The 23,585-nt window shown below is 37.2% G+C and overlaps 1 protein-coding gene across 1 annotated transcript in view; it reads right to left on the minus strand.

The window, feature by feature from the left end:
• The window catches only part of CFI (complement factor I), a 56,301-nt gene that overhangs the window by 20,823 nt on the left and 11,893 nt on the right, over positions 1 to 23,585 (minus strand). The window contains exons 2-7 of the mRNA XM_032400998.1: positions 21,473 to 21,514; positions 13,249 to 13,528; positions 11,487 to 11,640; positions 7,661 to 7,842; positions 6,694 to 6,807; positions 6,482 to 6,592 (exon numbers count right to left, since the gene is read on the minus strand). Coding sequence (XP_032256889.1) covers positions 6,482 to 6,592; positions 6,694 to 6,807; positions 7,661 to 7,842; positions 11,487 to 11,640; positions 13,249 to 13,528; positions 21,473 to 21,514 — 883 coding nt within the window. The remainder of the gene's footprint in view (positions 1 to 6,481; positions 6,593 to 6,693; positions 6,808 to 7,660; positions 7,843 to 11,486; positions 11,641 to 13,248; positions 13,529 to 21,472; positions 21,515 to 23,585) is intronic.

Here is a 23,585-nt window from a genome sequence, read left to right on the forward strand (position 1 = left end):
AGTTACCGTTGCTGTATGGTATACTTGAAAGTTGCTAAGGGAGTAAATCCTAAACGTTCTCATCAAAAGAAAAAAAATGTAACTATATGACGTGATGGATGTTAACTAAACTTACTGTGGTCATCATCTCTCAATGTATGTCTGTCAAGTCACTATGTTTTACACCTTAAACTTACATATGGTGTTGTATGTCAATTCTATTTCAATAAACCTGGGAAGGAATGACTCTCAAGCTTCACTGGCTAGAGTCATGACTTACTGTCTTCCTCCTTAAAAAACGTTTGGAAATTTCTTTCTCTCCTCTCTTTACTAAGGTTTTAACTATATTTAATGGATATAAAAGTATTTTGCTCAACTGCTTATATAAACTTCAAAAGAAATAATATGATTTGAGATCCTGAAATGTGTTTTTACATTTAAAAACTGATGTCAATGGGAAATTAAACAAGACTTCAGTAAAGTCAAATAATACCAAGCAATAGCAAAACATAATTATTATCAATTCATTTATCCATATATATCTCCACCATGTATTTAATGCTTACCTGTAAGGCACATGTGGAATATAAAAATAATTAGATTCTGTTTTCAGGAACAGGACCTGGCACACATAGTAAGAACTTAATAAATATTCATTGAGTAAATGAATGAATATAATAACTTCCAGAAAGCACTGATGTAAGTAAGAAGACAGTCTGTGTGACACAGAGTAGGTACTTGGTAAATATTTTTACCATCAGAGGTTTTCCAATGAGCACCAAAAAACAAAGAGCATTAACTCATTGCTTTGAAACTTGGTAAGTAGAGGGAAAGAATTAAAAACTATGCTTTCTTTCTACTATGAATTGCATTTCATGGAAACAAAATAGTTGATGAAGGAAAGTTCTTCTCTATAGAAAACCAATTAATAAATGCAGAAGGAATGCTGAATTAGAAATCACCATCTTGGGGCGCCCAGGTGGCTCAATCGTTAAGTGGCTGCCTTCGGCTCAGGTCATGATCTCAGGTCCTGGGATAGAGCCCCGCATTGGGCTCCCTGCTCAGCGAGAAGCCTTCTTCTCCCTCTCCCACTCCCCCTGCTTGTGTTCCCTCTCTAGCTGTGTCTCTGTCAAATAAATAAATAAAATGTTTTAAAAAAGAAAGAAATCACCATCTTATAGTTCCTATTGACAAATTGGATCTAGGCAACAATCACACAGGCTACTAAAAACCATTAAGATGAAAGGTTATGGGGGAACTTTTTCAAAAAGGAAAGATCAAGCTGGTCCAGGGATCAATTTTAGCATCATTAAGAGTGGGATACCCAGAGAACTTGACATTTTATGTAATAGAAAGGACACAACACTACCCATCAAGAATTCTTGCCTAAAATATTGAACTTTGTATCTCATCACATCTCTGTAAATCCAGAATAAGGAACATCCTGTAGGCAAATGACCAAGTTTCTTTAAAAATCAATGGCATGAAAAAAACTGGGGGTGGATAGGTAGGTAACATTTCTTAAATTGAAGTATAGTTGACATACAGTGTTATATTAGTTTCAGGTGTATGACCTCATGATTCAACAATTCTATATATTATGCAATGATGACCACAGTAAGTGTGGTTACTGTGTCATCATGCAACATCATTACAATATTATTGACTATACTCTCTATGTTGTACTTTTCAATGACTTACTTATTTTACAACTGGAAGTTTGTACTTCTTAATCTCCTTCAACTAATTCCCCCATCTTCCCCACCTACCCCTGGCAGCCACCAGTTTGTTCTCTGTATTTATGGATCTGTTTCTGCTTTTGTTTATTTGTTGGTTCATTTGTTTTGTTTTTTAAATTCCACATATAAGTGAAATCATATGGTATTTGTATTTCTCTGTCTGACTTATTTCACTTAGCATAATACTCTCTAGGTTTATCATGTTGTTGCAAATGGCAAGATGTTATCCCTTTTTTTTGACCTGAGTAATATTCGTGTGTGTGTGTGTGTGTGTGTGTGTGGGTGTGTGTGTATCACATATTCTTCATCCATTCATTTGTCAATGGACACTTAGGTTGCTTCCATATCTTGGCTGTTGTAAATCATGCTGCAATAAACATAGAGGTGCATATAGCTTTTTTGCATTTGTGTTTTTGTTTTCTTTGGGTGAATACCCAGTAGTGGAATTGCTGGATCATATGGTAGTTATATATACATATATATAATTTTTTTTTGAGAAAACTCCATACTGTTTTCCATAGTGGCTGCACCAACTTACATTCCCATCAACAGTGCACAAGGGTTCCCTTTTCTCCACATCTTCACCAACACTTATTATTTCTTGTCTTTTTGATATTAGCCATGCTGACTGGTGTGAGGTGATATCTTACTGTGGTTTTCATTCACATTTCCCTGATGATTAAAGATGTTGAACATCTTTTTATGTGTCTATTGGCCATCTATATGTCTTCTTTGGACAAATGTCTGTTCATTCCTCTGCCCATTTATTAATCAAATTATTGTGTGTGTGTGTGTGTGTATGTTGAGTTGTATAAGTTTTTATATATTTTGGATATATCATTCACAAATATCTTCTCCCATTCAATAGGTCATCTATTTATTTTGTTGATGGTTTTCTTTGCTCTGCAAAAGCTTTGTATTTTGTTTTAGTCCCAATAGTTTATTTTTGCTTTTGTTTCCCTCACCTGAGGAGACATACTAGAAAAATGTTGCTAAAGCTGGCATCCAAGAGATTACTGCTTATGTTCTCTTTTAGGAGACTTATGGTTTCAGGTATCACATTTAGGTCTTTATTATTTTTTTAATTTAAATTCAATTAATTAACATACATTTATGTCTTTAATCCATTTTGAGTTTATTTTTGTGCATGGTGTAAGAAAGTGGTCCAGTTTCATTTTTTTGAATGTACATTTCCAGCTTTCCCAACACCATTTATTGAAGAGACTCTTTTCTAGATTGTGTATTCTTGCCTCCTTTGTTGTAGGTTAATTGACCATGTAAGCATCAAGCATGTAAGCATGTAAGCATGTGGACTTTCTATCCTGTTCTATTGATCTATGTGTCTGCTTTTATGCCAGTACCATAATATTTTGATTACTATAGCTTTGTAGTATATCTTGAAATCTAGGATTGTGATACCTCCAGTTTTGTTCTTTATCAAGATTGCTTTGGGCGCCTGGGTGGCTCAGTTGGTTGGCCGACTGCCTTCGGCTCAGGTCATGATCCTGGAGTCCCGGGATCGGGTCCCGCATCGGGCTCCCTGCTCGGCAGGGAGTCTGCTTCTCCCTCTGACCCTCCCGACCCTCCCCCCTCTCATGTGCTCTCTCTCTCAGTCTCTCTCTCTCAAATAAATAAATAAAATCTAAAAAAAAAAAAAAAAAAAGATTGCTTTGGCTATTCAGGGTCTTTTGTGGTTCCATACAAATTTTAGGATTCTTTGCTCTAGTTCTGTGAAAAACACCATTGATATTTTGATAGGGATTGTGTTAAATCTGTAGATTACTTTGGGTAGTATAGACATTTAAAAAAATACTTGTTCTTCTAATCCATGAACATGGTATATCTTCCCATTTATTCGTGTCACTTTCAATTTCTTTCATCAATGTCTTATAGTTTTCAGAGTGTAAGTCTTTCACCTCCTTAATTAAATTTATTCCTAGGTATTTTATTCCTTTGGTGCAGTTGTAAATGGGATTATTATCTTAATTTCTTTCTCTGACAGTTTGTTACTGGTATATAGAAACACAACTGATATCTGAATGTTAACTTTGTATCCTGCAATTTTACTGAATTTATTTATTAGTTCTTATAGTGTTTTTGTGGAGTCTTTAGTTTTCTTCTTTTTAAAAAAGATTTATTTATTTATTTGAGGTGGGGAGGGGCAGAGGGAGAGAATCTTCAAGTAGACTCCCCACTGAGTGCAGAGCCCAACGCAGGGCTCCATCTCAAGACCCATGAGATCATAGCCTGAGCCTAAACCAAGAGTCAGATGCCCAACTGACTGAGCCCCCCAGACACCCCTAGAGTTTCTATGTAAAGTATCATGTCATTTGCGAATGGGACAGTTTTATTTTTCCTTTAAAAATTTAAATGCCCTTTCTTACCTTCTTTCTCTCTCTCTTTCTCTCTTCCTTCCTTCCTTCCTTCCTTCCTTTCTTTCTTTCTTTTTCTTCTTTCTTTCTTTCTCTTCTTTATTTCTTTCTCTTTCTTGTCTGATTGTTAAGACTCCAGTACTATGTTGAACAAAAGTGGCAATAGTGGACATCCTTGTCTTGTTCCTGATCTTAGAGGAAAAGCTTTCAGATTTTCACCATTGAGTATGATGTTAGTTGTAGGTTTATCATATATGGCCTTTATTATGTTGAAGTATGTTCCCTCTAAACCACTTGGTTGAGAGTTTTTATCATGAATGGATATTGAATTTTGTCACATTCTTATTTTGAATCTATTGTGATGACAATATGTTTTTATCCTTCATTTTGTTAATGTGATGTATCACATTGATTGATTAGAGGATATAGAACCATTCTTGCATCCCTGGAATAAATTCCACTTGATCATGGTGAATGATCCTTTTATGTATCATTGAATTTGGTTTGTTAATATTTTGTTAAGTATTTTTGCATCTATGTTCATTAGGGATATTGATATGTAATTTTCTTTTTTTGTAGTGTCTTTGTCTAGTTTTGGTATCAGGGTAATGCTGGCCATGTAGAATGAATTTGGAAGTTTTCCTTCCTCTTCCTTTTTGGAATAGTTTGAGAAGAATAGGTATTAACTCTTCTTTAAATGTTTGGTAGAATTAACCTGTAAAGCCATTTGGTACTGAACTTTTGTTGTTGGGAGCTTTTTGATTACCAATTCAATTTCATTACTAGTAACCAGTCTGTTCAGATTTTCTATTTATTCCTGGTTCAGTTTTGGAAAATTGTATATCTCTAAGAATTTATCAGTTTCTTTTTATGTTGTCCAAATTGTTGCCATATCATTTTCATAATAGTCTCTTATAATCCTTTGTATTTCTGTGGTGTCAGTTACTTTGCCTTTTTCATTTCTGATTTTATTTATTTGACTCTTCTTTCTTTTATTTCAATGACTCTGACTAAAGATTTATCAATTTTGTTTATCTTTTCAAAGAACCAACTCTTGGTTTCATTGGCATTTTTAGTTGAATTTAATTTAATTTTATTTAGTCTCTATCTCATTTATTTCTGCTCTAATCTTTATCATTTCCTTCCTTTTACTAACTTTGGGCTTTTTTGGTTCTTCCTTTTCTAGTTCTTTTAGGTATGATGTCAGATTATTTATTTAGGATTTTTCTTCTTTCTTGAGATAGGCCTGAATTGGTATAAACTTCCTTCTTAGAACTGCTTTTGCTGTGTCCCAAAGATATTGGACCATTGTGTTTCCAGGTGGGTAACTCTTACACTTGATCTTACCCAAAAGGCCGAGAAGCGTAATTCTTTAAGAATAAAGGATACGTTAAAAACTTAATAATCAAATAGAATGTTAGACTCTTTTGGACCTTGATTCAAACACACCGTTCTAAAAGGACATTTTTGAGAGGGGTGCCTGGGTGGATCAGCCAGTTAAGCATCAGATGACTCTTTGTTTCAGCTCAGGTCATGATCTCACAGTTGTGGGATCAAGTCCCACATAGGGCTCTGGGCTCAGCTTGGAGTCTGCTTCAGATTCTCTCTCCCTGTCCCTCCTGCTCACTCTCTCTCTCTCTCTCAGATAAATAAGTAAATAAATAAAATCTTTTAAAAAAGCTTTTTTGAGACAGTTGGGAAAACTTGAACATGGGCTGTTATTAAGCAGTGTTAGGGAATTATTATTATTAGGATACTAATGAGAATATATTGTGTATGTATAACATGTTTGTATCATTAGAAATGTATGTAGGTGAAGTGACATGATATCTCAAATGTGCTTTAAAATACTTAAACAAGGGGCACCTGGGTGGCTCAGTCCTTAAGCATCTGCCTTCGGCTCAGGTCATGATCCCAGGGTCCTGGGATGGAGCCCAGCATCGGGCTCCCTGCTCCGCGGGAAGCCTGCTTCTCCCTCTCCCACTCCCCCTGCTTGTGTTCCCTCTCTTGTTGTGTCTCTCTCTGTCAAATAAATAAATAAAATCTTTTAAAAAAATAAAATAAATAAAATAAAATACTCAAACAAGCTGAACAAGACTGGCAAAATATTGATAATTGTTCAAGCTGGGAGAGAGGCACATCTTGGTTCATTCTAATAATCTGTCTATTTTTGTTATGTGGGAGCTTTTCTGATAAAAAGTTCTGAAATAACAAATGTATTTAATAAATGAAAATATGAGAGAACATTCCATAGTTCTTCGAATGCCCACTCAGTAGTACTCTTACTGCTAACACTCCCCTATACCCACTTAAGATTACAATTTACCTAAAAGAAAGTTTCAGAGTCCCCAGATCAAGTAATGGACAAACATAACACAAAACCTTAATTACCTTCACAACCAATTTCATCTTCTCCTGTAATGCAATCCACCTCACCGTTGCACTTATATTTGTTTGGAATACAAACACCAGATTTACAGAAGAAACTTTTGCCTCTGCATCCTACACAAACATAAGTAGAAGAAGGTTTTTATTTTTATTTTTCATACTTAAAATCCAATAGGATAGACTCTGAAATGCAGGGGGGGGGGGGCTTCTATTACCTGTACAGCACAGTTCGTCACTCTGGTCTCCACAATCATCGATACCGTTACAGGCTCTCTTTGGGGGAATGTATTTCCCGTTCACACAGTGAAAGGAGTCATTTGTTAGAGGAGCTGTAAATTAGGAATTCTCTTTGTGAAATTTATTTATGGAGTTGTAGGTGACATCCCGATCACATTTGGAATAATGAGGACATTAAGATAAAGTCAGGCATCAAATAGAAAATGATATAAAACGTACTGGTAACATCAACATAATATATACGGTTAATAAGGAAAATAAATGTCAATGCTGGTTTATGGAGGCCCTTTCGTTATCTCTGAAAACCAGTATTTACTGCGGAGGTCTGTACTTGCTGAGGTTGGGGGAGGGGGCTCAGGGATCACGGGCCCTTGCTCACATCGGCAAACACCGGTGTTCACGCATTCCTTTCGAACTGCTGCACGAATCCTCACTTCTATCCCATGACTTACTTGGGCAGTGCAATTTATATTTTGATGGTATTTTTTTTTTTTTTTAGCACCAAAAAAGGCTTTAGCCTTTAAAACCCTATGTACGACTAAAATATTCCCATGTCAGGACCGAGGAGGAAAGTGGCAGTGACTGTCTTGAGACTGTGGTCACTTAAATATTTTAAAGACATTTTGAAGTGTGTAGGCTGGGCCTCTCAAAGGAGATATTGAGGTTTCTTCTGATGTTTGTATTACTTATGTTTGTGGTATTAACTTTAATCCAGATGTTTTAGCAAGCATAGAGGAGTCAGGCAACTTTGCTCCCCATGTAGGAACCTGGAGAGAAGTAATATTTGAATGCAAAACGGTACAATAGAGGAAAAGCACCAATTTAGGTTCTAAAGCCTAAATTGTTTGTTTACTAAAGCCTAAATTTGTTTGTTTACTACCGATGTGGTGTGCAATAAACAATTTTGAAGGAAGCTTTGAAGTTTCAGGCAAGTACTCTACCAACCTGCATTCTGTGTGTAGCAAACCACACTAGCGAAATCCTGGTCACTTTTAGTTCTTCTCTTAGTAAAAGTACATTCAGCCAAACTCGTCTCTAATCCTCGACAATGCACTTGGAGACATTCAGTGGAATTTGTATAGAGATTTTCAGGAACCTCAAACTTTTTTTGAATATCAAAAGCACCTCTACAAATAGAATAAATGAAACATTAGGGTAGAATGATTAGTATTTTGCATTTATAACCTTACTGTAGGAGGTAAGGAACTAAAGTGATTTCCTCTAATTTTCTACATACGGGTGATACACTGAACAAGATGCTTAAATTCTCTGAGCCTCAGTATCTTCACCTGTAAAAGGGAATATGATAATCTCAGCTAGTTTTGTAAAGATTAATTAAAACAATCAATTTAAATTGGCTAGCCAGAGTACAAACGTGGCAAACACTCAGCAAATATTAGTTTCCTCTTGTCTGTTTCTTGTTAAGGAGAACTCCTTCTTCCACACTCTTGATGTTTCCTTCCAACCTGAGATGAGTCATTCTTGGCTTCTCTCCATCTCTTAATTCCTTTTTGCTCAAGGAAAGGGAGTAGAATAATCAGGGAATTTTGGAATTATAAATCAGGCAAGGTTAGCTCACCTTTTCCATCTTTCCTTTTGGGGACCTCTTCACATGCCTCATGCTGTAAGGCTTACCTGGTTGGCCCCATTGTTGCTTAGAATTTGGGAGGTTAAGTTGGTTTAATTATAGCAGGTTCATTTTGTTTTTATGCCAAGCCATGTCCTCAATTCAGCCTTGACAGTATTGAGGTGATATTTTGGCATCTATATGCCATTGCTTGGATTTCAAAATTTGTTCAGAATTTGTGCTACCTCCATGACTCAATATACTAGAGATGATGAGTTACAGTAAACTATTCTAGAACATTCAATGGCTCCCTGCTTCTCTTTAGAAGGAAATGGTGTTAAAAATAAGAAGTTGAGCAAAGATGTATCAGGTAAATATAAACAATAACAAAGCAATAATGGCAATATAAATATTAGATCAATTATAATGAAAGGCAAAAAGAAAATAATTAAAGGGAATGAGAAAGGCATTTTTAATGATTTCAGATCAATAATGATGATAAAAAGGAGTCATAAAACTGTGCCAAACAGCATCAGAATATGAGAACATATGAGAGCCATTGGGGCAATCTCATAGGTAAATAATTTGAAAAAAACCTCTCCATTTAAAATTACCTAAAAATAGTAGATAAAATGCATTCAATGAGCTCTTCTTTTTTTTTTTTTTTTTAAGATTTTATTTATTTATTTGAGAGAGAGAGCATGAGCGGCCAGGTGGAGTGGAGGGAAAGAGAGAAGCAGACTCCCAGCTGAGCAGGGAGCCTGACGAGGGGCTCAATGAGCTCTTAAAGAAGTAAGGGAAATACCCACTGGCTAAAATAAGAGAAGTCTGGGGGCACCTGGGTGGCTTTTGTTGAGTGTCTGCCTTTGGCTCAGGTCATGATCCCAGCGTCCTGGGATCGAGCCCTGCATCGGGCTCCCTGCTCAGCGGGGTGTCTGCTTCTCCCTCTCCCTCTGTGATCTCTCTCATTCTCTCTCAAAAAAGAAATAAAATATTTAAAAGTAAATAAATAAAATAAAATAAGAGAAGTCTGTCCATTAGCTCATACAAAATATGATAAGAGCAAAATACTGGGACATCAAAGATGGAGAGAGTTTCCCATTAGGATGAATTATAGGTTGTAGGTCACAAACTGTCAAAAATCACAAATATCTTGTGGCTCCATTTAATAAGATACTCTCACTAATGAACTACTAGCAGATGTGGTTTAGGAAGAAGGAAACTGAATTTAGAATAAAGTTGAGAGATGCAAGAAGCAGTAACAAAACAAGATGTTGGTAAACATGAAATAAATAAGTAAGCACTAGCTGAACAGCAGTAATAATAATAACTTATTATATAATGATAGCAATTAACTTCAGGGATATATAAAAATAATGTGGAACTAAATGCTGGAAACTTGGTAAAAATAGTGACATTCCTTATATTATTCCTAAGAGGGTGAGGACTTCCTAATTCAAGAATTTATATTATAAGGGCGCCTGGGTGGCTCAGTCGTTAAATGTCTGCCTTTGGCTCGGGTCATTGTCCCGGGGTCCTGGGATCAGGGCGAGCCCTACATCGGGCTTCCTGCTCCGCGGGAAGCCTGCTTCTCCCTCTCCCACTCCCCCTGCTTGTGTTCCCTCTCTCGCCGTGTCTCTCTCTGTCACATAAATAAATAAAATCTTTAAAAAAAAAAAGAAGAATTCATGGTATAAATGTGAAGATAACCACTAAAGGAACAGAAATAGGATGTATATAGTTTACAAACCAAGTAGAGGGGGCTGGGGGATTAAAAAATACAACAACTTTATTAACCCAATAGAAATTAGAAAAGGAAGAAACAAATACACAGAAAAAACAGGGTAAATAATAATACTAAAATAAGATAGGGAAAATAAATTCAACAATGTAAATAATCACAATAATGTAAGTGGACTAAGCTCTTCAGACAGTTATTGTCATACTGGATTTTTTAAAAAAAATCTAGATACACGGTGTTTATAAAGGACACATTTAAAAGATAAAGATAGAAAGCTTGTAAGTAAATAAACAGGAAAAGATTTGAACAAAGCAGTTAACAAGCTTACTTATTTTAATGGACAACATATTTATTATATAGAACCCTGCACATGAAACATTTAAAATATACTCAGCACAAAGCAAGTGTCAACAAATATTTAAACAATTGTCATCATATAGAGACCATTCTCTTACCACAGTACAATTAAATAAGAAATCTATAACAAAAAGTTAACTGAAAGAAAATATATATTCATTAGGAAAGTAAAAAAGAAACTTCTAAATCAAAAAAGGAAATTATACTGAAAATCAAAAAGTATTTCAAATTGAACAATAAATAAAACACCACTTTTATGCCACTGAGACTTATGGCATGCAGATGAAGCATTATCTAGAGGGAAATTTGTACCTTAAATGCTTACATTAGGAAATAAGAAAAGTTGTAAATCAATGAGTTAAGTAAGCATTTAACTCAAGGAATTAGGAAAAATACAATAAAGAAAAGAAGAGAGAGAGCCAAAGGGAACAACAAAACTTAATGAAGTTGAGAGAAAGTAACAAGAGACAGTTTGCCTATAAAATATAAAAGTCAAAAACACAATCAAATAGATCTCTTCAAGGTTGATCAAGAAAAAAGAGAGAAGGCATAGACAAACAATATTAGGTATGAAAAAGTGGACATAATTATAGACAAGCAGAGATAGATAGTAATGAACATATTTACAACTCTCTGGAACTGCAAAGGATTCATATCCAGATACTTAAACAAACTTACAGATGCTCTGTGCTCAGTGGTGTTCTAAGTGCTGGTGAAACATGAACATATTTAATCCTCATAACAGTGCTATGAGGCAAGTAGTTATATTCTCAGGTTAAATATGAGGAAATTAAGGCAGAGAAAGACTGGGTAATGAAAAAGCAAATAGTTGGGGTGCCTGGGTGGCTCAGTTGGTTAAGCATCTGCCTCCGGCTCAGGTCATGACCCCAGGGTCCTGGGATGGAGCCCTGCATTGGGCTCCCTGCTCAGCGGGGAGTCTGCTTCTCCCTCTCTCATTCCCCTTGTTTGTGCACTCTCTCTCTCTGTCAAATAAATAAATAAAATCTTAAAAAAAAAAAGAAATCTTATCTTAGAAAAAAAGAAACAAACAAATAGTTGGAACAATAAAACCAATCCTGGGAAAATCCACTGACACAAACACTCACTGTTGAAATCCAAGGTCAAAACAGGCCACATTAGCCTCTGTCATGCTCCAGGGTTTTTTACATATGAACATTTTCTTATCTTGGTCTACAAGTTTTACTTCAACAATTCCTTCTGAAGTGATATTTCCATACTTTATGGAAACACTAAATTGTCCTAAAATTTAAAAAAAACCAAAAGAATGAGCAATATTTAGGCATTCACCATTTCTCCTCTTGATGAAAAGCCTTTAAAATAACAAAAGAGATAATTTCAAATTAACATTGAACACCATGAAGGTTTTCATAAATAATAGTAAGCAATTATTTCATAAGGCAATGCTGTGAAGACTACACTGATATTTATCCTCCACTTTTACACATGAGGTTAAGTTGCTCACTCCAGTGGGGAAGCCAAGAATTGGAAGCTACCATATTGATCTCACTTCCAAGTCTTCAGAGTAAGCCAAATAATTAGGATGTAAAAAAGTTTTATGTATTCTCATATATTTAAGGCATTTAATGCCTCAAGAGAACAAAAGTCTGCTGCTGACAAAATCTCCATTATTGCTTCCCTTCTTTCCCACAGGCGGTAGAGAGCTCTCTTCTTCCTGTTCCACAGTGCTTCAAGATCTTCACTCAGCATCACACAGATATTTAGGCTACTGTGTGCCAGGATATGTCATGGTACCTTTAAAAATAAAGTTTTGAGTGCCTGGGTGGCAGTCAGTTGAGCGCCTGACTCTTGGTTTCAGCTCAGGTCCTGATCTCAGGGTTGTGAAATCAAGCCCCAGGTCAGGCTCCTCACTAAGCGTAGACTCTGCTTGACTTTCTCTCCCTCTCCCTCTATCCCTCCCCACTGCATGCTCTCTCTCTCAGATAAATAAATAAATCTTTAAAAAAGAGAATGTTTTGAGTATTTTTTATCAGTTCATGAAATGCCTGTGATAATTGATATCAGAAGATAAGCCTGAGGTTTGCTAGCATAAAATTTCATGAGCTCTTTTTGTGTGCCAAACACTGTGCGAAGACCTTTACATACATCATTTTATTTAATTTTCATGAGGGTCTTGTGAGTTAGGAACTAGTGTTACTCACATTTTACCGATGTGGAAAATGGGGTCTGACAGTCACATAGCTTGTCAATAACCGAGGTGGGGTGGAGGGGCTTGCCACTAAATCTGACAGTGAAAGCCCTAACCTTAACTACTCCATAAATCCACCTATCAGCATCCCAGCCTCCTCACTGCATTAGGAACCTGGATGGAGTGTAGACAAGCTCTTTCGTCTGATGTGCCAAGTTTGCTAGGTTAGAGCATGTCCTAGGTCAGCAGTGGCCCGAGCTCCCCTTAGATCAGGGCCAATGGGGTTGGGGCTCCCTAGGGGTAGGGGCTGGTGGGATGGATGCTGGAAGAAATTACTAGAGATGGAGGTCCAGAGGTGCATCAGTATCCATCTCACGTAAAGACTTGTTCACTGGGTTCTGAACCAACTCAATGGCTCTGGGAATAGTTCTGCTAGGCAAGTAGAAGTGAGGGTGGGATAATTTTGAAGGCCTGAGCAGCAGAGAATGGCACAGGCACTAAGGGGAAGGACTGGCCTCAGGGCCTTGTGCTGTGGTCTCAAAGGCTGACTAATTTCTTAATTAGCACCACAATTACAATTGAGGGTCTAGAGGGGAATTTTGAACTGTCATCATAACATTTCATAGCAAAATTATTTTCTAATAGAAAGTATGGTAAACAATTTCCTTCTTACATCATAGATTCAACTAGGCTTTTCCTACCTTCAGCTGTGCATGTTCCGTTATTTAAAAATTTTGCTCCTGGATGAAGACATTCATAACTCTTTTGGTGACAGTAAGTTGGGTAGGTTTTCCCGTTAGTTGAACACACTGGGGTACCATTCTTTGGGCACTGATAAGGGAGTTTACAAACACAGGTCCTGTCGATGCATTTCTGCCATGGTTGGCAGAAGACTTTCTTGCAGGAGAGATGTGTGTATTTTTCAGTTAAGCACTTTTCGTCTACCAGATCCTTTTGAGGTGTGTTTAATGTTGAAGAGAGCTGTAAAACACAAAATAAACACTAACAAACTAAAATCTTCTTTTTGGAGTTGATTAAGTGAAGGAAAGGAACAAAACAGACTCACCTACCCCACAGTATAGATGAGGTGATGTGGTGTAGTGGCTTACGGAATCACAAACCTGACTTCTAGTCCTAGCTTGGGTACTTACAGTTACATGCCCTTGGGTAAGTTACCTACCATCAAGAATTGTGTCTTTCCTCATCTGGAAAATGGGGCTAATATCTTCTATTTTGCAGGGCTATTGCAAGGATTAGAAATTATATACATATAATGGTTGGCAGGTACTAGGCATGAAATCAATGGGAGCTATTATTATCCTAAAGCCAACATAAAATTCTGCCTTGGAAGAAATCAATGAATCTCATAAGTCATATTAAGAAGTAAAAAAAATGGTGCTAAATATAGTCTTGTGGAATGAATTGATGAATGAAATTGGTTAATTTTATTAATAAATGCAAAACCATTTATTAAACTCCTGCTGTGTATAAAGTTTCTCTAAGATGAACGTACATGGGCTCCGTCTTCCAAGGGCTTGATATCTAGGCAATAAGACAGAAACATAAGGGGCGCCTTGGTGGCTCAGTCGTTAAGTGTCTGCCTTTGGCTCAGGTCATTATCCCAGGGTCCTGGGATCAAGCCCCACATCAGGCTCCCTGCTCGGCGGGAAGCCTGCTTCTCCCTCCCCCACTTCCCTTGCTTGTGCTCCTTCTCTTGCTATCTCTCTCTCTCTCTCTCTGTCAAAAATAAATAAATAAAATATTTTTTAAAAAAAAGATAGAAACATAATAGCTGGGGAACAAGGCAGATTGTGGTAATTGATATAGCAGTGGTACCAATACAACACAGTACTCTTGGAGAACCAGAGTGGAAGAGAGTTAGTCTTTCTAGGTGAATTTAAAAAGGCCTCATGGAGGTGGTAGCATTTGAGCAAGGTGAGGAAGGACAGATGCTAGCAGAGGGCTGGTGCTAGCAAAACACAGGAAGGATGGTGCAGAATGTATTTAGGGAATCATGAGCAGTCCCAGCTGATGGGCATATGGGGTTTTGTATGCTTCAAATGGGGTGGTCACTGGTCAGGAAACTGTAAGAGGCAGCAGCAGTGGAGTATGAGAATGGTTTGGAAAGACACTCAAGCAAGCAAAAGCAATAGGAGTGGACAATTTAATCCATGTAGGTTTGAGGGTGGGTCCTAGGTTTTGAGGTTGAGTGATGGTGAAGATGTATAAATGCTATTATGAATTTGGTTGGGACCTGTTGAGTATGAAGTGTCTGAAGGACATGCATCTGGAAATACTTTGTGGAAAAGGGATATCTGGTGTGTTTCTAAAGCTTGGAAGACAGATTATTAGCTCATTTATTAGTTAACTCAATAAATGAATTAGTAAGCACCACTCTGTGCCAGAGAATGGCCTAAGGCTAGGACCAGAGGGATAAAACTCTCTATCCAACCCAAAGAGAGACAGGCAAGCCTGACTGACAATTTCTCTGATAGAGATGGGCTGGGGATGCCATCAGGACAGTGTTCTGGGCCCTGGCCTGACTAGGAGGCTCCAGCACATTTCCAGAAAGAGCTAATCTGGGCTGAGTTCTGAGGGTGCTGAGCAGAAGTCTCTGGCAGAGGAGGTGGTGGGTAGGCACTTTAGGCAGGACTGTAAGAAAGAGAACAGCAGGCTTGATTGAGGCTGGAGAATAGAAAGGGAGGGTGGTGGAGGATAAGAGAGCAGGTCCTGAGGGGAGCCACTTTAAGCAAGGAAGCAAATATGCATTTGAGGAAGATCTTGGAGATCAGATCAGACAGGCAGGAGGCCAACTAGACATGCAGGAATCCAGGGGAAATATATGGAGGGCTGGGAACAGACCAAGTGGGTCAAAAATGAGTAGTGGAAAGCCAGTGCTGGCTCCGTCCCCTAGTTGGCCCATCTGGAGGATGAGTGTTTCGTCCTTTAGTCTCCCCAGCCCCCAGCAACAAGTCTCCCTCTCTTTCTCAGTGTCCTCCAGCTGCAATAATAGCCAGTGAGGGCAGAAACAAATTGAACAATCTTTAAATACTGTCATGAAAACCAGTCAATTAAGACTATGCAAAAATTTGCATCAGCTCTGAAAGTCATTCCATCGAATATGCTTTTCAGTAAACTTTATTAAATCGCCACAGAAACAAGAGAATTTGACAAACTGGTCATTCACTACACTGGTTTTTGACACACTGATCTTTGAAGAAATCTATGAGTCACATACTTTTCATGGTTACATGTACCTTTTTTGTGGCACTTTAAGTAGAGTTGAAATTTTTGTAATTATTTAGCTCCTATAGCTTCCACTGAGAAGATTGTAAGTGCCCTGATAGCAGGAAATGTCACCGTTCTACATATCACCCTTATATTGAAAGAGAGACATTCCAATTGGGTGCAAGGAGAAAGCAGCTTGATTTTTTTAGGCTTTATCCCTTTAAATCCTTTCTGAGGACTCATTTTCTTCTTGGTCTTTGGACAGAAACATGGGCAAGTGTCATAACTTTTCAGTCATTCTTGGATTAGAGCAAAAACAAAAACAAAAACAAAAACAAAAAACTAAGACTTTTAGTCCCAGGAACAGTTGTAAAACAACAACTACAATATCCAGTTCTCTGTAATCACTGAAACTCTGATTTTCATTTTAGATGAAAGCTTCTTCTCTTTCCCAGCTCAGACTTGCTTTAAGGGCTATGGTAGAAAGGGCTATGGTGAAAAAATGCCCAAAAAACACAGAACATTGAGGAGAATTTATATTTAAGGAGCTGAAGATGTGCAGCAAGTAAAAGAGAGTTTGCTTCCCTGCTAGAGAGGGGTCCTTTGCTCCATGTGTCTAATGCTGCAGAGAGCTTCAGAGGATGAAGACTGAAAAAGGGCCACTGAATTAGATGAACAAAGATCATTGGGACTCTTCAAAGAAGTAGTCTTAGTTGAATGTTAGAAGCAGAAACCAGGCTTAGGTGAGTTGAGGCTAGAATGGGAAGTGAAGAAATGAAAGCAGAAGTACAGGGTAGCCATTTGATTGGCCTTGTGCTTTGACATGGGAGACTGAACACAGGCTTTAAAAAAGTCTCTGCTTCCGGGGCACCTGGGTGTCTCAGCCGGCTAAGCATCTGACTCTTGGTTTTGGCTCAGGTTATGATCTCAGAATCATGAGATTGAGCCCCTCATGGGCCTCTGTGCTCAGTGCGGAGTCTGCTTGAGATTCTATCTCCTTCTCCCTTTGCTCCTCTTGCTCATGCTCTCTTTCTCTCTCTGTCAAATAAGTAAATAAATCTGTAAAAAAAAAAAAAAAATCTCTGCTTGCTCTCCAAGGTCCACTAAAGTGAGGGTAAAGGAATTTTTTAAAATAAGGTGTAACCAATACACCCAAAGCGAATGGGGAGATTGTTAGAGGCAGTTAGTTAGGTTGTAACAGGATGCCTGGAGGCCAGCAAAGAAGTCAAGGCCAGCTATCAGGAAGTCAGGGGCCTGTCCTGGCAGCACTCCAAAAAAAAAAGCCAAGCCAGATTAAACCAGACAGGCCCAAGATGGCTGATAAGATGGATGGGTTGGATCAAGGCTTCAGGGCCCGAGGTCTCCACAGTCCACCTAGCAACAAGAGACTTGAGATGTTATCAAAATTTTGAAAGCTGGAAAGCAGGCGGGCTGGTGGTAATAGATTTAGCAGACCAGATGGAACTAAAAGGCCTAATGAGGAAAGGCCATAAGAATAAAGCAAATTCACCCCACAGACCCCAGAAAAGTTTAGGAATTAGTACTTTTGAGGGGCGCCCAGGTGGCTCAGTCATTAAGCATCTGCCTTTGGCTCAGGTCATGATTCTAGGGTCCTGGGATTGAGTCCTGCATCGAGCCCCACATCGGGCTCCCTGCTCAGCAGGAAGCCTGCTTCTCCTTCTCCCACTCCCCCTGCTTGTGCTCCTGCTCTCTCTATCTCTCTCTCTGTCAAATAAATAAATAAAATCTTAAAAAAAAAAAAAAAGGAATTAGTACTTTTGAAGAAGATGGAATGACTAAAAATCCAGGCAATTGTTTAAAAGAAATGTTTGTATAAACTTGTTATAAAGGAATCTGATATAAATAGCAGAAGAAAAAAAATAGCAGAAAAAACAGCAATGATTTGAAAGTGGTTGTCTCTGGATGGAGAAAATCAGGGTGAGGATGGGTGTGATAAGGGTATTTTATAAGCAAAGATAATTGGTTCATGATCTTATCTGACTGGTCAGTATCTACGCCCAATAACATATTTACATTAACAATTAAACCTTTTTAGTATTACCATGGTTTTAAGCCTCATTTGTCTTTGTAAACTACACACATGGATTAATTTGATAAACATAATTAAATGAAAAAGAATATCAGTGTGCTTTCAGCAGAGAAGAATTAAGTATTAAGCTTTGAAGGAAAATGGATGGGATAGTAGCATAAAGGGACACAGAATAAAGAGAGACTTTGTTGTTGTTAGGATATAGGAGATTTCATAACAACTATAGGCTAAGATCAGGAATCTAACAGAATAGGAAAGACTGAAGCTTTAAGAGGAAGGGAGCAATATTGTTGAAACACAACTGAGAAAGATATAGAAGAAGGTATGATCAGGGAATGGTGGAGAAGTTTGCCTTAGAAATTAAGCAGTTTCCTATTCCTACAACTTTTCATTGTAAGTTAGAATCAATTTTATAATAATATTACATTTTAAATTTCAGGTTGATGGTAATGGCTAACACCAACACAGTGGCTGTTGACAATGGCAATAATCAAATGAGAGCTAGAAAGTTATCGTGGGGCAGTGGATGGGGACAGAAGAGTAAGGTTTATTTATCTGCTATGTAAAACATGATGACAGCAGGCTTTAATGCTGAGGGGACTGGGTAAGTTACATGTGTCTATGGGTCCTCAATGCCTAGAGTAGTGGGCTGATGATGTCTAAAGATATTATTAAAGGGGGTTATAAATGTATTTGTATACCAGTCTTTGCCTGAATCAGATTATAAATTATACCTCATACAGTTATGTGAACTCATCTTTCCAATGTATGTAGATGCTATTAAGATTACTAAGCAAAATTATTTAAATCATCACTGAAATTATTGACTTTGTCCCTTCCTTCCCTCCCACAATAACAGATACTAAAAGAACAATTACTATTATGTATGTGGTTGATGATATAAGATGGGGTGATGGATCAAAAGGTTTCTTAGTGTTTATCTTTGTGGTAAACATTAATACCGTTTAGTAAAATCTTATTTTACTCTACTTCTGGGTAAATGGGAAGATTGCATTCCTTCCTGAGGTTGGACATGGTGGTGACTTGCTTTGGCCAATGAAATGTAAGCTGAAGGAACATATAATGCTCGATGACCTGTCCTGACATGGTGATCATGGAGACATGTATTGCAGAGACAACATAGGACCAAAGCAGCTCACAATGCTGGGCCAACACATGGAGGACAGGTTCCCTAGAGAGTCACCCAGACCCACAGCGGACTTTGCATGAGTAAAAACTAACTTCTGTAGTGTGAAGCCACTGAGATTTTAGAATTGGCTTTGACTGCTGCATAACCTAGCCAATACTGTGTAACATAGGCTAGGTATCTAGATATACATAGCTATCTATATCTAGATAGTCCTCATAATCCCAAACCTTGAGAACCACTTATCTAGAAAGTATGGGACCTAAATCATTCTGTGTATGAGCTATGTGTGAATTGATTGAAGCATGCTAAAGTAGTTTTTTTTTTTTTTTTTTTTTCCATTTTTATTTAGCCTGGAGTAATGAGCTATAAAAGACCTACCAAATACATGGATCAGGTATTCCCAATTATGGCCCTAGACCATCTGCATCAAAACCACTTAAGGTGAATCATCTTGTAGATGCAGATTCTTGAACCCAAACAATAGATCTTCTGAATCAGAATCTCTAAGGAAAGACCTTGAAATTTGTAGCTTAAACACGTTCCATAAGGATTCTTAGGCTCCCAAAGACTGAGAACCACTTCTGTTGACCAATAACTTCTAAAGTGGGTTACATATAACCTGGGAGTGTGAAGATAATCAGGTGGGTAAAGTAACAGAAATTATATTAATTTGTTTGTTTTATTAAAAAAAGTAGGAAGAAATTAATCCTTACTAATATTCAAGTATGGATTGGCATGTGTGCCTGCACTCATTACATATTAATTCAATATTTATTGAGCACCTACTATGTGCCAGGCACTGTTCTAGGTCCTGGGGATACAAGAATGAACTGCACAAAGTCATAGAGCTTACATTTCCAGTAGAAGACAGACAAAAATGAATAGAGAATAAATACATAGTATAACATAAGGTGACAAATGCTATGCAGGGTAAGAGGGATAGATATTGGAGAGTGTGAGGGGAAGGAATGCTATTTTGTATAGAATTGTCAGGGAAGACTTTGGGGGAAGTTTTTCCTTGAAGCAGAGATATGAAGGTGAGTGAGCAAGCCAGGCAGGTATCTAGATGTGAGGTGTCATGGTCAGAAGAATTAGCCAAATCTGTAGGGGAGAAGCATGCGTGATGTGCTCTTGGTCTAGAGAGCAGGTGTGGCTGGAGGGGAGTAAGAGGCTGGAAGAGAACAGGAGTAGATGAGGTCAGAGAACTGGAGGGATGGGTGATCAATCATATAGGACCTTATTAAGTTACTGTAAAGACCAGCTTATTCTCTGAATGAAATATAAAGCCACTGGAGGGTGTGAGCCCTCCAATATTTAGAAGTTAGGCAGATGATAAAGAATTTGTAAAAGAAATAAGAAAATATGGTCAGTGAAGTAAAAGACAAATAAGTAAAAAATTGTGCACAGAGGCAAAGAGAAGGAAGGAGTGACCAGCAGCTGTGTCTAATGCTTCTCTAGTTAAATGGTGACCTTGAAAAATGTAATTTTGGTGGAATGGTAGGAATTCAAACCTGGCTGGGTTCAAGAAATGATGGAAAAAGAGAAACTGGGCACAGCAAATTTTTGAGAGTTTAGATGTAAAGGGGCACAGAGAAATGGGGGTGATAATTGGAAGGGGACATTGACTCAAGAGAGGGTTTTTGTTTTAAGATGGAGGATCATATACACATGCTGGATTAAGGAATATTACGGATTATATGATTTAGTTTTAGCTAAAATAATCTTCACAAGTGGGTAAGTGGCTTAAATATTCATAGTGTGAAATGAATGCTGGATTGAAAATAATGCCAAAACGCAACACCAGTGGAAAAGCAAATGGCAGAATCTACACTTCTAACCCCAGTAGAAGATGTTCATCAGCCACATCATGGGGTTAAAAACATGAAAAGTTAATTAGATATGACAAGAAGTCAGCCCTGTCCCCCCAATTAGTAGTATTAAAATGAGTATTTGAAATAAAGATTTATATCTAATATCATTAATGATGAACCTCTCCCTATGTGTTTATTGTGTGTTGCTCTTTCTGAAGTATCTTTTGCAGCTAATATGCCATTAAATCAAATGAAAAAATTTTAAAATAATGAAGTGTGTTTAATGACATTATTCCATTAAGACTGATGAAAATTATTAAAATATTATTTATGTGCTTAAAATTGTATTTGTCTTTTAAGGTGCATTATTTATACAGCTGTGTATTTATTATTAGAAGCACATGTTCAAAAATTTTTAGCAATTATGACTATAGTCTACTCATCTATAAAACATGACTCAACTCCTTTAGTTACTGTTGCTTTTTTGTGTATGTGGATTTGTTTTTGCTTTGTTTTGTTTTGGCCCTTTCCTTGGTATTTGCAATAATGTAGCAATTATTTAGATGTGAATTTTGTCTTTTTATTCTAAGCATGACTACAATGACAACATTTTAGATAGATGGTAATTAGAAAATAAGAAATAAACAATCTCCTATTCACCCCAGTATAGAGCTGTATAACTTTACCTGTGTCATCTTTGTCCATTTTCTTTGTTTTTCATTTGTATCCTATAAACAAAGGAAAAAGAAAGATCAGCTATGACCAAAGCACAGAAAAGGCCTCCACTGCCCCCTTCTACTGCTAAGTAGCTGTGTGATCTTGGGTAAATGACTTTCTGATTCTGTTCTTCTATAAAATGTGGAAAATAAAAATATTCTCACAGAGCTGTTCTAAGGATCAAATGCAAAATACATAGGAAAACACAAATAAACATTTAAGACCCTATAGAAATGCAAATATGATGGTAACTGTGGTGGATTGCAAGTGGCCCCAGTTCCACCTTCCCTGCGTTCCAGTCCTTTGCTGTGCTTCTCATTGGGGGCAGGGTGTATTTTCTTAACTCTAGACTCTGGGTCTGGCCATGTGACTTGCTTTAATTAACAGGAGGTCAGCAGATGTGACACAGGAGATTGGAAAGTATTTGTCCAATTGGGTTTGTCCTTTTGCTTCTCTGCCAGAGCTATGAGAAGAACATATCAGGCTAGCAAAGAAGAACCACTCTAGCTGAGCCCAGCTTAGATGGGCTGATCACCAGCCAACCTGCTGACTAGTATACTAAACAAAGTCTTATTCCACTGAGATTTTATAATGATTTTATTATTATGGCATTAACTGACTGGTACAATCATCATTTCCCTGGAAAACACTGAGGGAAAAAATGGAAAAGATTGAAAAAGAGTAAACAATATAGTATTTGGTCTGTCTTCCAGAAGTGAATAAACACTCATATCCTAAAGTTAACAACCATACGGGAAGTCTTTCCATTGGAAGAGTTTTAGGCCCTCTGTGGCCTCAGTTTCTTCTCATCCTGGTCTTCGCTAGCAATTTTTTTCCACAATTTTTTCCTCTCCTTGGATCTGTCTATCTTGTATTATACCTGTTTCTGATATGAATCATGCTCTGATACCCCAACAACCAGATACTTAACCAGCGGCCATTCTATCCAGATAAAAAAGTAATGTTTCTTTACGAATACATAATGATGAGTTGTTTTAATTCACATAAATTATTTGAATTTTGTTTTATTTTTTAAATAACTACCCCATTTGTCCCAGGACCAGTATGTTGTTGCTGGAAATGGTAGGAAAATGGTTGTACGGTATGTTCAGGTAGGGTGGGCACTTATATCCTGTTCTTAAAAAATTAGGAATATTACTTTGGGGTCAAATCCATTATTTTTGCCTCAGAGATTTAAAAAAAATCATTGGCCTAGTTTATTGGTCTTGTTTTTTATTATGAAGGTAAGATGGCTGAAATTTTGTTGTTTTCATTTTTAATTAATTTTTTAAAAATAGGAAACACAAAGGAATATTATAAACAGGTGCCTATAAAATGTATATTTCCTTTTTTTCTTCTCCATTCAACCTACCCAGGCCAACCTCAGAGTCAACCATTTAATAGTTCTTTGTGAATCTTTCCAAAGATCATCATTGTACATGAACGCATATTTTATTTTCTAACTCTGCACCCCCAGCACCAGTATAATTTGCAACCAGTGGCCCTTTCCAATGTTTTGTTATTATAACCAATGTTATAGTGAATCTTTTTATATAATACACATCATTTCCCACATATAATAAATACATGTCAGTACTTACCTAAAATTGTGAAATTGCTGAATAAAAAAAATTAGCAGTTTTAACTTTGAAAGACACTGCCGAATTTCTCTCTATAGAGGTTGTTTTCATTTGCATTCCCAACATCAATATATGACAGTGCCTATTTTCCATAATCTTGACCACAGGACATAATACCTCAGTAAACGTTTTTATCTTTGCCAATTTGGTATATAAAAATGTTATCTGAGTATAGTTTTATTTGCAATTTTCCCCAATGAGTGAGGTTGAACATCTCTCAATATGCTCAAACTTAAAGATTTTTATTTCTCTCCTTCCACTAACCATATCTTTTTCTGATGTATACTGGATTGTTGTCTCGTTTTTTTTGTTTGTTTGTTTGGCTTTTTTGTTTTGTTTTGTTTTTTTGTAGGAACTCCATATGTTAAAGAAACCAGCACTTTGGAATATGAGTTGCAAAAAATTGTTCATCTATTGACTAATGGCAAGCCTAGTGTATTTG

This window comes from Phoca vitulina, unplaced genomic scaffold (assembly GCF_004348235.1).
Source record: "Phoca vitulina isolate PV1807 unplaced genomic scaffold, GSC_HSeal_1.0 scaffold3, whole genome shotgun sequence".
Classification (NCBI taxonomy): Eukaryota; Metazoa; Chordata; class Mammalia; order Carnivora; family Phocidae; genus Phoca; species Phoca vitulina.